The 15,909-nt window shown below is 46.9% G+C and overlaps 1 protein-coding gene across 7 annotated transcripts in view; it reads right to left on the bottom strand.

The window, feature by feature from the left end:
* Positions 1–15,909, bottom strand: part of MYO18B (myosin XVIIIB) — a 215,563-nt gene that overhangs the window by 69,238 nt on the left and 130,416 nt on the right. For all 7 annotated transcript variants that reach the window (XM_074356762.1, XM_074356764.1, XM_074356765.1 and 4 more), the window contains one exon: positions 10,702–10,854. In XM_074356762.1, coding sequence (XP_074212863.1) covers positions 10,702–10,854 — 153 coding nt within the window. The remainder of the gene's footprint in view (positions 1–10,701; positions 10,855–15,909) is intronic.

The following is a 15,909-nucleotide window of genomic DNA, read 5'->3' as shown; positions in this document are numbered from 1 at the left end:
TCTGGGTCTGCTCGAACCACGCAGAGGATTTAAAAATACTGCATCACAAAGGCCACAGGGAAGTGTTTGGAGAAACGGTGGCTTTGGTGGGCTAATCTCGACACATTCCAGGCCCTGACATCCCACCAGCATACTGGGAAGAATTCACCTTCAGCAGTAAGGCTTTCCCTGAAGGGAATCTCCAACATCTCAAGCTACAGACAGTCCTGATAGCCAAGAAATCTGTTAAATGCAAATATTTAAGAAATACCAAGTCAGGTCCGCCAGTGGTCTATCCAACTCAGAAGTCTGATGACAGCAGCCCCAAGGGAAATTTCCTAAGACCGTATGGTGGTTACTCTGTGTCCTTCCTCTCAAACTATTTGGGCATATTCTAAACATTCCATAATTCTCCTTACACTGTGCTAGAGGACCATCATTTGTTGATGAATTGAAATGTTTCCATCATCTTCAGAGTAATAACAATCATTATGAGCAGTGGAATAGTAATACTGCTCTCTCTGGATGCTCACCACGTACCTGTTCATTTGTGACATGTTATGACTCTAGGAAGCATGTATTTTTCATCTTTGTTTTATGGATGAGGAAACCGAGGCTCAAGAGAGGTCAGTTAATTTGTCAAGGTCACATAGCTAGTAAATGGTGAATGGAGCCAGGACCTGAACTGAGGGGTCTTTTAAATCCACAGCTTTCTCTTGTAAGCCCTGTGGCATGTGCTTACCACCTGCTGAATAAAGTAGGTCTCCTTTTACTTGTTTTAAGTCTATTTCTTGGAGGGTTTAAGAGTCCTCTGTAATTCTGCATTATAGGATCTAAGGACCATACAGGTCCTACATGATTGAACCGACTGTGAGAATTTCCTTCCTGACCTCCCCTCTGGTGATGATGGATTTGTAACACATAGATGCTCTCGAGAGAGAAAGAAAAAAAAAAAAAAACTGGGAAAAGCAGGGTAAAATACTTGGAAAAGGTTCTCCCTGCCCCCGTCCTATTCACAACCCCCCTTTTTAAATTATATTCCAGCTCCCCATGCTCCCCTCAACAGCGCAGCATCTGAGTGCCTCCACATCCCCCTGGACAGAGGGCTCCTGGAGGGGCACTGGGTCTTGCTCACCTCTGGGACCCCCACGGCAGGGACTCCAGACACACACACTGAGGGAGTGAGGCTGAGAGGTCAGCCCAGCGCATCACTGCACCATCCCTGGTCAGCGGGCTGCCTGCATCTTCAGCCCGAGCAGCCCACCACCCTGTGCTGCCCGCAGGAGCCATGAACGCCCCCTGGGGAAGCCACCTGCTGCCTCCCATCCCACCCCCGGCTCCTCCCCAGCACAGGTCTGACCCAGGCAGGTGTCCAGACAGCTGGCTTTACAGGAAGGACAAGGGGTGGGCTGTGTGGGCTCCCCCACATCTGCAGGAGGAGATGACCTGCGGCACCAGGAGGGTGAACAAACCCCGGGGCACCAAGCAGGTAGGTCCTTCTCTTCAAAGGAAGTCAGTCCAGGGTACACAAGGGAAGCCCAGTCAAGGCCTGGCTGGGGGATAGGCAGGGGAGAGGGCATTCTAATGACATTTCCTTTTAATAAAGGATTTTTGTTTGTTTTTTGTTTGTTTGTTTTGTTTTCTGAAAAAAAAAAAAATACTCACATGCTTGAAAAGCACCAGGAAGTTTAAACCCTCCTCGCTTTACAAAAGAAAGCTCTGAAGCCCCTACTTGAGACACTGCATACGGGGAGGGGCCTGTTTCCTTCCAAGTATATATACCCCAAAGAAATGCACATACTGGTGCCTCTCCCAAATAAGATAACGCGGGGAAAATGTTCACAGTGGCTCTATCCCTAATAACCAAAACCTAGATGCAACCTACAGGCCCATCAGTAGCAAAATGGCTAAACTGTGAGAGTCTCATAAACTAGCAAGGAGAACAGACCATCCATGACATACAATAATACCAACAAGCCTCATGTGCATCAATGGAAGAGAAAAGGCAAGAACAGAGGACGATGAGAAATTAGCTAAGGAACAACATAAGCAGATGAGGAATCAAGAAAAGGCTCTTAAACTGGCATCTGGCTCACTGCCCTCTCCCCTAACTCTCTGGGTACCTTTAGAGAACAGGCCTTACCTAGGAAGGCCAGAGGGCCCTTCTCTTCCCCCAAATCCCTTAGGGCGTGAGACACTGGCTCTAGGATGACCAGCTCATCTCAGTTTGCCTGGGAACTTTCTGGTTTTAAAATCAGAAGTCCCGTGTCCCAGGAACACCTTCAGACTCACACAAATGCAAGAGGTTCTGAAATTAAAAACACGCAGCTTCAAATTCTAGTGCACCTAAGTGAAAGAACTTTCCACCGCACAACTGGCCTGAACGCTCCCAAAATGCCAGCATCATAAAATACAAAGACAGATGGAGGCTCTGTGGCATCCCGCAGCTGAATGCAGGCTGTCACACACCCTAAGTTGGATCCTGAATGGCAGAGAAACTGCTATAAAGAACATTAGTAAACAACCGGCAAAACTTCAATAGTCAGCACCAATGATCAGGGGTCAGCAAACTTTTCCTTCAAGGGCAGCCAGGGAAATTTTTTTGGCTTTACAGGCCAAGGAGCAAAATTGAAAGAGATATGTGGGTACTTATCCAACTTCAAACGCAGCCATTTAAAGACATGAAAACCATTCTTAGCTCTCAGGCTGTAATAAACAAACAAAAAACCAAAACAAAACAAAAAACCCCAGGCTGGATTTGGCCTGTGGGCCCTAGCTTGCTGACCCCTGGATTAGAAAACAGTATTTTATCAATGTTAAAATTTCCAGCTCTGATTAGGGTAAAAGGGCATTGTGTCTATAACTTGTTTACAAGTAATTCAGAGGATGTGACTGAGAGAAAAAATGACAAAGCAACAGTGGCAAAATGTTAAAAATTGATAGATCTAGGTGAAGAATATAAAGGAATCCTGTGAACTATTCTTGTAACTTTTTGGTAAATTTGAAATTCTTTCAAAATACATTATGTAAATAAATCCCAGTTCTCTGCCCCCTAAACTCTGCGACTTTGGGCAAGACTCCCACATTCTGGTTTTCTCCTACGTAAGAAGGGCACAATACTGGCTGCCTCCTACAGGGACTCACCCCATCCTGTCAGGCCCTCCTGACTCGCTGAGCACATGCTGTAGGCAGACACGCTTCTATACTCTGGCCCAAAGAGAAAAGGCCCCTGTTCTCATGGAATTCACTCTAGGCAGGTGGGTTGGGGGGATAAAATTAGGTCATGACATCTAAGAGTGTGGCCCCACGCCTGGCCCTGCAGAAACCATGGATGCCCGCCAGTGATACTATCATTCAGACGGTAACTGTCACCCTGGCAGATGGCTGGGCTGCTCTGGGGGCCCAGCCCCCCACAGCTAAATGGAACCAGGTCGTTCTGGGGAGACATATAGATGGTGCTCCCCGTTTGCAGGGACACCAGCCTTTTCCCTGCTGTATTCATCATAGCCTTGGAAGTGTCAATATTTGTGGGGCGAACAGGCCCCTGATAACCATGTTTTTAACCAATTACCGTTTGGTCTTTATCTTCTCCGACAGGAGGTTATGTTAATATTGAATCAATTCACTCCAACGTAATCTTTAAAAAAAAAAAAAGTCTCTTCAAATAAAACATCCAGGCCACCTGTTCTGTGGTTCCTGGCCGGAGAGAAGTGTCCCCAAAGCACTCACTCACACAAAGGCCCCACCAGGATCATCTTTTCAGAGCTCACCAGTTAATTTTGTCTCACAGACGCGTGGGTGATGTCTGGTGACAAACGTCCTGATTAAGGGTGCTGGGGGTTACCAGTATTCCGTATACTCTCACAGGGGACCACTGGAAGACACACCATCCTGATGGGCTCACCTGAGGGACACGCAGGCTGAGCCAGAAGCCCCTGTGGAAGAGCCAACAGGAGGCCTCAGGACCAGAAGGGCCGTGAGAGCCCAGAGCTGGCAGCAAGCCAACAGGAGGTACACAGGTGGTTTGGGGTTTGGCTATGAGACTCCAGGTGTTGAAGTCAGACTCCATGGGTTTGAATCCCACCTTGATCTCTTATGACCCTCTGATGACCATGGACAAGTCTCACAGTCTTTAAGGCACGGGGAGGTGAATGAGAAAAACAGGCAGGCAGAGAGGTGACTGAGACACAAGGAGATGTGCTGTCCTGGGGAGGAGCCCAGGAGGGTATGTGAGAGAAGACGGGTGGGTGGGACCCTCCCCCAGCCTGGAGGTCAGAGGTGGCTGACCAGCAATGATGCCCAAACCCAAGTATAGAGGACAATCAGATGTTCATCAGGCAAAGAGCTTTCAGAGGGGAGAAGTGAGTGTCCAGCAGAAGGCACGGCTTGGGCAAAGGTAGAGAGGTGGGCACAGGTGTGGGGGACTCCAAGATACTCTATGCTGCCGGTCAAGGTGACAGGAGGGTAGAAGCTAGGCTGTGCATCCTTAAAGATCAAGTTGAGGAATGTGGACTATATTCTGGGGGCAATGGGGAGCCACAGATAAACACAGAGAGCCACAGTCACCATTTGTATTTTAAAAATCCTCTCTCCCAAGATCAAGCAGCAGAAAGATTGCTTAGACAAGACCGGAGGCCCACAACCCTGAGAGAATTCCAGATGAGAGATCCAGGGGGCATGGAATAAGAGGGGGGAACAAAGAGGGGTTGACCCAAGAGCTTTTTAGGGGGCACAACGGGGTGGTTACAGCTTTGTTCTCAGCAGGAAGAGGGGATACCGCTGACGGCGTGAATTAAGTAAACAATGAAAGAGCTCAGCTCCTCTCCATTTAACAGAAAGCAAATAACATATTTCCTTTCAGGAGGAGACAAAGGTCAAAGGCATGAATCAAATTTAAAACAAAAAACAAACAAACAAAAGGCAACCACTGCCCTGGAGCAGACAAGATCTCCCACCGTCTCCCCGAGCCAGGTGCCGGCATCTGCAGCTCACAGATGTTACTTATGCACAGCGATTATCTCAATTATATAGCTTGGTTGTTGGAACTGCTTCTGTCTCCAGATTAGTTTGTTTCCAGTGGAAACATTCCATGGGAATTAATTAGTAATTGCTCCTAAAGAACATGTGTCACTAGATGCACCCCCCAACCCTGCCTTGTCTACCTGCGCCACGAGGCCTCGTAAAGTCGTGTGCCTGGAATCCAAAGTCTTCCACCAGCCGACTCCGGTGTGTGGGATGCAGGAGCCGGTGGGGAGCTCTACATTTTAAAAACATCGTCCCACAATGTTCATTTTAGAGAGTTCTTCCGCCTCCACGGCCTAGGATTGTGTGCACTGGCCCAGGAGCTGGGAACATCATGCCCAGCCTTTAGGTAAGAAAAAGGAGCCTCTGTAAGGCAGGGTGACTTGCTCAGAATCACACGAGGAATTAAGCAGCAGAGGCAGGAGCTGACCCCATGAGGTGGGTGTCTTCACCCTGTCTCCAGGAGTCCTCCATGGTTTATCATAGGGTCTTAAACTCAGGTGTTACCCGAGACAGAGCCAAGTCTCCTGGTGGAGGGCAACTGGGCAGAAAGAGCCAAACGCTTTTCTCAGGATTCTACAGATGTTGGGGCAACAGGCAGAAGGGATGTCTGTCCACATGGGAAGAACCTGGGGATACTGGAAGATGCTCTGTCCAAGGGACCTCTCCCACGCCTCTGGTTGAGCCTGGCATCACCACTTCAGCTGGGCTGGGAATCCTGTTTTTTTTTTTTTTACACAAGCACCTCTGACCATGCCCGTCTGCTCTGTAGCTCTCTATGGCTCCCTATTACCTTTGGGATAAAGCCCAAACTCCTTAGCGAGGCTTGCAAACCACTCACGAGCTGACTCTGCCTCAATTACTGACATCATCCTCTCTGCGCATACCCCAGGAATGTCATACTCAGCAATACTACGCCAAACCGAACATGCCCACCCCCACCATCTCCACGTGCCTCTGCCCCCTCTTACTTCCTGTTACTTCTGCCTAGAATGCCCACGTGCATCTCACCCAGCCATTCATTTCCACCTTTCAAGAGACAGCTAAGGCCACCAGCTCCTCTCCCACACCTAAACTAAGGGCATCCTCTTTAGCTAAACCACAACATTCTCCCAATAAAGATCTCATCACCCCGCTGGCAATAGTCTGGTCTGAGGCCTGCCTGTTGCCTGGACTGGAAGTCCCTCTAAGGACAGGCTCCTCCTCATCCCTGCGGCCTGGAATTGAATTCGTCCAGAGTGGAGACCATATCAAGATTTGCTGAACACACACAGTTCACCATCAGGTGCATGCAAACACATTCCCTCACCTTTGCCCTTGTAGGGAAACCCTTTCTCTGGGTTGGCTGCACCACAGTCAGTGAGCTGTGAAGGCTGCAGAGGGCGCTCAAGTTTCCCGCGGCTGCACCGGCCCTGCCTCGCCGGCCCCTACAGGCACCCCGGACAGCAAGCAATGTGTTCCCTTCACTTTAGCAGAAGGGCTCACGGAGGCCCCATCACATGTCCAAGGTCACAAAATTAGCAAGTCCTGGATCCATTTCTCTTAACTCAATATTTAATTAATTTAAAAACTGGCTGAACTGGGCTCTGCCAGCTAATGTAACTTCACCATCAGTCTTCTCATCTCCAAAATGGACATGTGCCACTGAACCTGAAAAGGTGTTTTGAGGGATAAAAGAGGCCCATGATTCCCAAATGGTGGTCCTAAGACCAACATAAGAACCCCCTGATGTGACTGTTAAAAAGTAGATCCTGGGTCTCAACAGAAAAAAAAAAAAAAAGCAGGGGGAAATCCAGAAATCTGTGATTTTTAAATGGTGTCTAAATTATCTGATGTGCAGCCAGGTTTGGGGACCCTGAGACTCTAAGGAAAAGCCTGATACACAGTAGATGCTTGAAAAATGTTAATATCATGAGTACAGAACTATTGGCACTGAGAGCTTTAAGACCTACATTGCTGTGTGCCCTTGGGTAAACCACTCAACCTCTCAGAGACTATTTCCTTTTCAGTAAAATGGGTCAAAAATAGAAAGGGCTACCTCCTAGATTCTGGATTATCTAAATAATGCACTTGTTGCCACCCCGACCACCTACAAGTCCTGTCGGCTTCCAACCAGCCCCCAGTCTGCCTCTCCTCACCGTCTCCATAGCCACTTAACCCAGGAGACCACATCCTCCGGCCTGGAAGGTCCACTAGCCTCCTAACGGCATGCACTCACCCCTCCTCAACTCCATTCCCCACACAGAAGTGTGAGCCTCTAAAATGTGAATTGGACTGTCCATGCTCCACTCAAAATCTCCCAAAGGCTTCTCACCACCCTTGGAACCAAATCCAAATCTTCGGGGCCCTGCGCATTCTGGTACTGCCAGCCTCTCCTCCTCCCAGGGAGATGCAGCTGATCACCCAAGCTAAACAAGATCCCCTTGAAACTCCCTATTTTCTTTATCACTTATAAATAACTCTGCTGATTTCCTTTATTGCCCGAATTAAGTTGTGGGATGTTTCTATTTATTTGTATCACTGTTTGCTTGCCCACGTTTCCGTCAGATGTATGTTTCATGAGAGAGGACCACACTTGTCGTACTAACCATTACATGCTCAGAACCAGCACATCACCTGACACTGGGTAGGTGTTGCATAAATTCTGAAAGAATGAGCGAGCAAATGAAATAGTTCAGCCCCACAACCCGCCCTGAAGACGCAGCCAGCACCAAAGTCAGCTCGCTCCCACTTCCCTCTCCTGTGTGCGCTCCCTGCCTTGTCCCTGGAGCCTTCAGGTAAAGGACAAATACGGTAAGTGGGAGAGGAGAGAGAGCCATGCCCAATGTCATCACCGCTTTATTTGATTAGCTCTGACTCCAGCATCCGGGACACGTGTGCTGGGAGCCAAACAACTGTACCCTGACCTCTGGTCCACGCCATCCCATCCTTGTAACGATTTCCATGACAACAGCAACAGAAAGCCAAGGCTGTGAATTCCCTTTGATAGGAGCCGGATGCAGAGACGGGGAAGAAGGACTTTCAGAAGAAAGCAGCTCTTTGATTCAGCTCAAGTCGCCTTCATTAAATACCACTATTTTCTAAGAACACACATTTTAACCCTGCAGAGGGATATTTCTCATGAATACTAAAAAAAAGAAGAAAAAGGAAGAGAAAAAGAAACAAAACCACCGTGGTTCCTTTTCAAGAACATTCACCTATGGGGAGGGGGAGGGTTTGGATGGCATCAGGAATATTTTGAAGGAAGACAGAGCACACGGCCCCCACCAAGGGGGCCACATGAACCCGAGGTGCCTGAGTGATGGCTGACTGCCTGACGCAAGAGCTCAGGGTCTTGCACCCGTCTGGTCGGCCAGACAGGAAGGTGCAGGGTGAGGCAGAAGACCCCCAGGTTCTGCACTTACAATCACCACCCTGGATCTGAATCCCAGTTCTGACACCTACCTGCTGTGTTACCTTGGGCACACTGCTTCCCACCTCTGGGCAGAGCCTTCCCATCTGTAAAACGGGCACAAAACCACTTGCCCTCCCCAGGGGTATTTTGAGGACTGAGGGAGGGGGCACATTCAAGCACAGGTGATTCTAATTTTCTGACATGGCCACAAAGGGAAATGAGTGACCAACTGTCCTGGTTTCCCTGGGGTGGAGGGTTTGCCCAGGACATGCAACTTTTAGTGCTAAACCAGGACAGTCCAGGACAAGCAGGCATGGTTGGTCAGCCTAGAAGAGAGTGACTTGATGAAGGAAACTGCTAAGAATCTAGAATGGTCGAGAGAGAGGTCCTTGAGTGTCTCCTGCTTTAAGGGCACTGCACCTCTGGGGTGTTCCTTCTAAACCCCTGCAAACCTGATCTACCCATGAGAAAACCATCAGACAAGCCCAACTTGGGGTAGGTTTTACAGGATACCTGGCCAGCACTCCTCAAAACTGTCAAGGTCACAAAAAACAAGGTGAGGCTCAGAAACTCCCAGACCAGAGGAAGCGGGGCAGGCCTAACAACTAAGTGCAGTGTGGGGCCCTGGGCTGGATCCCGGAACAGGAAATGGACATGAATGAAGGAAATGGTGAAATCCAAATGAAGTCTGGAATTTAATTTTGTTTTGTTTTTAACATTCTTTTAGTTTAGCTAATAATCTCTAGCTGGAACTTTTCATTCCACAAATGAGAAACTGATGCTACAGACAGGAAGCGACAGAAGCTCTGGCCCTGGTTCCAGAACTGGAGCTGGACTCTGCTGCCTCCCGCTGCATTTCCTGGTACCTACTGCCCAACCTGAGCTTCTCCAGAGGGAAAGAGAAGAGCACTATGTTTGGATTCAGGGCACCTAGTTCGAGGCCAGCCCTCCCTTTAACTGGCTGTGTGACCTCAGGCAAATTGCTCACTTTCTCTGTTCTTTAGTTTCCTCATTTGTCAAACCAGGAGAATGAGTCAACGGACGTCAACAGGAAGTATTTACGATGCACAATGCACTGGACGGGCATCATCAGAGATGAGTATACACAATCCTCACCAAGCATATAATTTTTTTCAGGAGTCAGTTCAAAAAGTGCAGATTACCCAGCTGAGTTTCTGGGGGTATGAGAAGCCCCTGGCCAGCCGGCATGGCTGAAGTCACATGACAGAGGCCAGAGAAGGAGGAAGAAGTGATGGTAATACTCTGAGCAGGTGAGGTAGCGAAGACAGTGGGAAATGCCTTCTGTCTCCACATACCGGGATTCAGCATGAATGGCTCATTCGTGGGAGATGCATGACTTCCGAGGTGACACTACGTGCAGGGGCACAACACCACCAGCAGCGGGCTGAGCCTCCCGGGTGTTTCTAGCTCCCTGTGGGGACTGGTCACACATCCTCAGTCCCTGCTATAGCACGTGGCTCTGGGACCTCTCTCCCCAAAGCTGCCACCACCCTGCAGGGTCTGACCCACTCACACCTCTCACCACCTGCTGCTCTGGGCTGCACCATCTATACCTGGCACAGCCCGTGCCTGTCACATCTCCTGAGGTCCTCAGCTCTTCCTGGCCTCACCTGCCAGCCACCTCCAGGTTTCCCCCGAGGCAGCCAGGTATGGTGGGGCCTGCAGATCTGGGTTCGAATCCTGACTCTGTCACTGTCTAGCTGTGACTGTGGGTGGGTCACCTCCCCTCTCTGCCACCCAGTCACCTGGGGCTTGTGAAATGGAGATGATGTCCTCATCTCAGTCAGCTCTCCTGAGAAATCAGCGTCACGACCTGTATAAAGTACCGGGTACAGGTGCTTCCAGAAGGAAGCAGCTGCTGACAGCACCGTCCCGTGATCAGTATCACTAGCATTCCCACAGGCAGGCAAATGGCTGCTGCTTGTTACTGTCACTGTTAGGAGTGACACGATCTGTTCTGTACCCAGCCCCATGACCACCAGGCACTTGCGCATGTGGGCTGAGCTCAGCATTCTGCCCCAGGGCCCTGATCTGCCCAAGGCCTCAGAACTCATTCTACCTCATGCCTAAAGAAGGGAAGATGAGGACTCAGTCATTATAAATCCCCCTCCCCATCAACCATCTCCATGTGACCCACCAGCCCCGTCACGTTCCCCAGCCCCCTGCAGGTCTGTGGAAGCGGAGGTCAGGGCTGTGGCCACGTCCACGTCTGGGCGGGGAAGCAGCCTCCCCTGCTGGCTGCCACATCCCCCCTTCCCGGCTATGAGGGGCCCTGTGGCACCCACCTGGCTCTGCACTTTCTCCAGCTCCTCCTTGCTGACCGATGTCCTGCCATCCTCCATGGTCCCCAGAAGGAGCTGCACATCTGACAGCAGCGCATGAGTCCTTCTGAGGTCCCTCCGAAGACGCTTCTCCACGTCAAAGTCCCGATGGCCGATCTGGAAACCAAGGGAAGGCTGTCGTGAGCTAAGATGGCAAAGCAGTGGCTGGGGTCCAAGTTCTATGGAACCCGGCTCCCTGAGTTCAAATCCTGCCTCCACCCCTGTGACCTTGGACCCCTCTTCCCTAGCCTCAGCCTCCCCATTCTCAGGACAGGAATGGCAGCAACTACAAGGGCTGCGGTAAAAATTAAACAGGTGTGTAGCCTAGAGCTAGACTCACAATAAAGGCACAATAAACGTGAGCTGCTGTCATCACCACCATCACAGCCTGTACGGACCCCAAGTCCCTCTGCCTCATGCTTCGCACCAAAGCCGCCCACGTGCTTTTCACCTTGCAAGAACCCACACGTCAGGGGAGGCCCTCTGCTGCCAGAAGTCAGGATGACAGTTCCCCTGGAGGGGCAGCGACTGGGTAACACCGGACAGGGACTTTGAGGGGTTATTAATAGTATTAATCTGGATGCCAGTTTTATGAGTTTATGAAAATTCAATGAGCGATACAAGTGGGGTAAGATGGGCTTCCGTGCAGTTCGGTAAATAGTATTAAAAATAGCTGTGCTGCTTTCGAAGGTCTGAATCAAGCTTTTCTGGCCCTTGAGCTGGTCCCTTTCACCAGTTTAAACACATGCTAATGAGGTGATTTTCCACAGAAGGCCCTTGCCCACAGGCGAACACACTTCTTTCCCCCAGAATCCTGTAGTTCAAGGGCATGGCGGGGTCAGATGGCTCCTGAAGAAGCCACAGCCCAGCTTTGGCACCAAGAGGGTGAAGGAGATTCGCTGACAACTGCCAGGGGCCACAATACAGGCTGAGACAAACCAAGGAATGTGCAGAACTATTCAGGGGCCTGACAAAACCCCTAGAAACAGCACTGACTTTAAAGAACGCTGGGGTTGGCATCTATGAAAGAAACTCGCAGCCCCTTTCCCTCCAAGGGACCAGAGGGAAGAACATGGCACCATCAGTCAGATGGGGAATTGTCAAGAAAATGAGAGGCAGGTGTGTCGACCGTGGGACCCCCCCCCGTCCCCCGCTTCCATGGGCGCGGATGTCTATGCCTCTACAAGTGCAACCATTTCCTGGGATGCTCAGAATGCCCTGGGATATTCTAGAAAGAATGTGGGATTTAGAATGAGGTGGCCCAGGCTTTAAACCCCGGCTCACCACTGGCTGGCGGTAGGAACTGTGGTTGTGTCATGCCCCCTCTCTGAACCTGAGTTTCCTGTCTATAAAGGGAGAGGTTAAAAAAAAAAAAAATTCCCTATCCTCCTTGTTGAGATAAGACAAGGATCAGACGTGATAGTGGATCGGAAAGCACTTTGTACGCTGTCAAGTGCTTTACAAATATAAAAGATTACGAGCATCGCCTGACGACTCAGAATGTGTTCGTCTAGATTTTGCATTACTATTTCTCTACCATCAGTTTTGAGTTCTTTGAAAAATGAGCTGGTTCTTAGTCTATAGCCTCTTAGTTCTCAGATAAATTGCTTTGTTAAGTTTAAAACTGATATATGTATATGCACATATATATATGCATCACCTGCTGAGCTGAGCACTGGGCATTGCGCCAGGCTCTTTGTCACATATTACTGCATTTAACTCCTGCGTCAGTCTCTTAAAAATACACGCTATTATTATTGCCTTTATTAAAGTGGTAACAGAAAGCCCTCTGTAAGTGTAAGCTAAATGTCAGACACTGCGCTAAACACTTTACGGGTATTAACACGTGCCATCCTCATGACAAATCTACGAGGTATGCAGTCCCCACGATGTCCATTGTACAGATGATGAAACGGAAGCTTACAGAAGTGAAACAGTTTGCTCAAGATCACAGTCAGGCACAAGTTAGGATATGAACCCAGCTTCTCTGACTCAAAGAGGTAGTTTTAGTAAAATATATGATGAGAGAAGTATGTTTTGCTTTTTAATTTTTAAAAAAAGGGGGTGTTATGGAGACACAGAGGAGCATCCCAGCTCAGGCTGGGATGGGATCAGAAAGACTATTGGGTAAGCAGGAGTTAGCTAGGTGAGGTGCACGAAGGCCATGGCCAGAGGAAGGACAGATGGCAGAGAAACCACGCTGCATACGCGGCTCCGGGTGACTAGCATGAGGGCATAAACACAGGGATGGGGCAGGTCACAGAGTGAGAGAAGTTACCTGGGGCCAGCTCAGGCTGCATAAGCTATGTGGGGCTCCTAAGTATGCACTGTCAGAGAAATAGAGGTACAGCTGATGAAACTGACAGGGAGAGGTGAAGTGATCAGCCCACGGTCATACTGCTCCTAAGGGGCTACCCAGGGACTGGGACCCAGGCAGCTCAGCACGAGAAGGCAAGTCTCTAACCACTGCACCACAGTGCCTAATGAAATCTGAGCCTGCTTTACCAACTCTAGAGCCCAGAATCTTTGCCATGATTACACTCAAGCAGCATGCTTTGCACCTTTCTTATTTTTGAATCTGTTCTTGCTCTGCACACACCCTGAAGTGCGTCTATTCTCCTGTGGGGCAAGTCAGCATAGTCAGCATCAGGGACTGCACTGACCACGCAGTACAGCTGCTTCAGAGTCTACCGTCCTGGTTGCCAGGAAGACTGAAAATGCTTGCACCATCTCCTTTCCAGAGGGATCACTGCTAACAAAATTCACAACAAAAATCTCAGGCCAAGTCATCCTTCCCTTCATCATAAATTGCTATAGGAGAGGAGGGGGGAAAAAAACCCCAAAACTCATTAGGTTAATGGGAAATAAATGTCATCCTGCAATTTCACATTTTGCAGCACAAAGATTCAAATTTAGATAAAGCTGGTGAGTAATTAACCAATAAATCTAAATGATGTTTAGTGTTGTTGTGGGGAACTCAATCCAAACCTCAATCGTTTCACCATTTATCATCAAGGTAAATTGGTGGGGGCAGTTGTTAAATGTCCGTCATCACAGAACTCTCCAAGCACTTTAAAGATATGATCTAAAAATCTTATTAGGGGATAACCAAGCCACCTCACAGATGGGGAAATTGAGGCCTGGAGAGAGAATGTGTGTAGTTGAAGGCTGCACAGCAAATGAGTGGCAGATCTGTGCTACCTGATAACATCATGAAAAAAGATGGTCCACAAAAGGACGAATCCAGTTAACTGAACTTCTATCACTATGAAGCAGCCTAGTGTTAGATTTACAAATATACAGGCTTTCAAATAACATAAACCTTATTTCAAATGCACCTAGGCTACTAAGAAACCATACGATCTTGGGCAATGTGCCAAACCTTTTGAGCCTCACTTCTTTCATGTATGTGAAGAAACTAATAACCCCTGTTCCACAGACTTGTTGTGAAAATTAAATGAAGTATGCTGGAAAAAAACACGGTCAAGTACTTATCTTAAAATTTATGGATAACCACTAAAAGACTAGAAATATGGTTTTTAGCTTTAGAATCAGCAATAGAACTAAAAGGATCATAGAAAACATCAATCTATCCAAAAGCAGGGAAAAAATAAAGAAAGAAGCAAAGAAAAGGGACAATAAGCCAACAAATACTAAACACAAAGGAAGAGAAATAATTTCTAATATATTAGCCATCGTATAAATGTAAATGAATTAAACTCTCCCATGAAAAATTAGAGACTAAACTATTGCATTAAAAAGTATCTAATTGTGCTCTACACTGGAATTTGACACAACACTGTAAAATGACTATACCTCAATAAAAAAATGTTAAAAAAAAAAGTATCTAGCTGTTTAAAGGACATACACACATACATACACACACACACAGAAAGGTTGAAAATGAAGGGATAAAAATGTCTTGTAGGAAAACTAACTTAAAAGAAATCAAACACAATAAAATAAGGGAAAAATAATTCATAGAGAAAAGAGGGACCCATTATATAATAATTAAAGGAACAATCTACAATGAACCAAGGAGATAAAGCAATAATCAACTTAGATGCATCTAAAAATATAACCTCAAAATATATAAAGAGAAAACTGTAACACAATTATAAGCAAAACTTAACTAAACCATGATCATAGTGGGAATAGGACTCTCTCAGAAACACATCAAGAAGACAAAAACCAAAGTTAACAGGCAGTGATTTTAATGTAATCATATTTTAACTTTTCCTTTATGGTTTATGTTTTTATATTTGAACACAATATTTAAATCACAAAATTAACAAGCTTGATCCATTTGCCATCCATTAAGAACCCTACACTTAAAAATAGCTAGATTCTTTTTCAGTCAAACATGTGTTAAACTTGATCATGAACTAGAGCAACTAAGAGATCTCAACAATTTCAGAGACATTCTACTATGTCATTGAGTTAAAAACCAAAAGTAAAAAGTTACTCCACAGAATCCTAACGTTAGTAAACTTAAAACTCAATTTCTAAATAACTTTCATGTTAAAGGAGAAAATCAGAGAATATGACAATGCACTCAGCACATAAGGATGACACATGCTAAGGAAACACGCAATTCAAGATAAATGTATTATTTTAAATGTACTTTAAAAAATATTTAATGAAACAAGAAACATTTAAAATGAGCCAAAGTATTCAACATCAAAACTAAAAAGAGAACAAATGAGTAAACCAAAGGAAAGGAGATGGAAAAAGAAAGAAAGATAATGACAAACATTACTAAATACAAAACAGGGAAACCACAGAACCAAAGCAGTTTCTTTCAAAGAATTAATAGACAAATCCTCAATAACACTGATCAACAACAAAAACCTCAACATTATTTTGATTGAAAATGGGACAATCTGAGAGCAGTAAAATTAAAATCATAAGACAATACCATGAAAAAAACTATATGGCAACCTATATGAAAAGTCAGATGAAATAATAAATATCTAGGAATATATCAGTTACCAAAATTCACTCAAAAAGGAAGAGACTAATATCTGAATGGTGTTCAATTATGATTACAGAATTTCAAGATAATAATCAAATGTTCACCCTACCTGCTGAAAGAAACTAGGTTTATAAGCAAGATGAATCAAGAACATGATTGAAATTTTATAGAAACTGTTTCAGACATAGAAGCAAACT

The sequence above is a fragment of the Camelus bactrianus genome, chromosome 32 (genome assembly GCF_048773025.1).
Source record: "Camelus bactrianus isolate YW-2024 breed Bactrian camel chromosome 32, ASM4877302v1, whole genome shotgun sequence".
In the NCBI taxonomy this organism is placed as follows: Eukaryota; Metazoa; Chordata; class Mammalia; order Artiodactyla; family Camelidae; genus Camelus; species Camelus bactrianus.
This window is presented reverse-complemented; position numbering and strand designations above follow the sequence as displayed.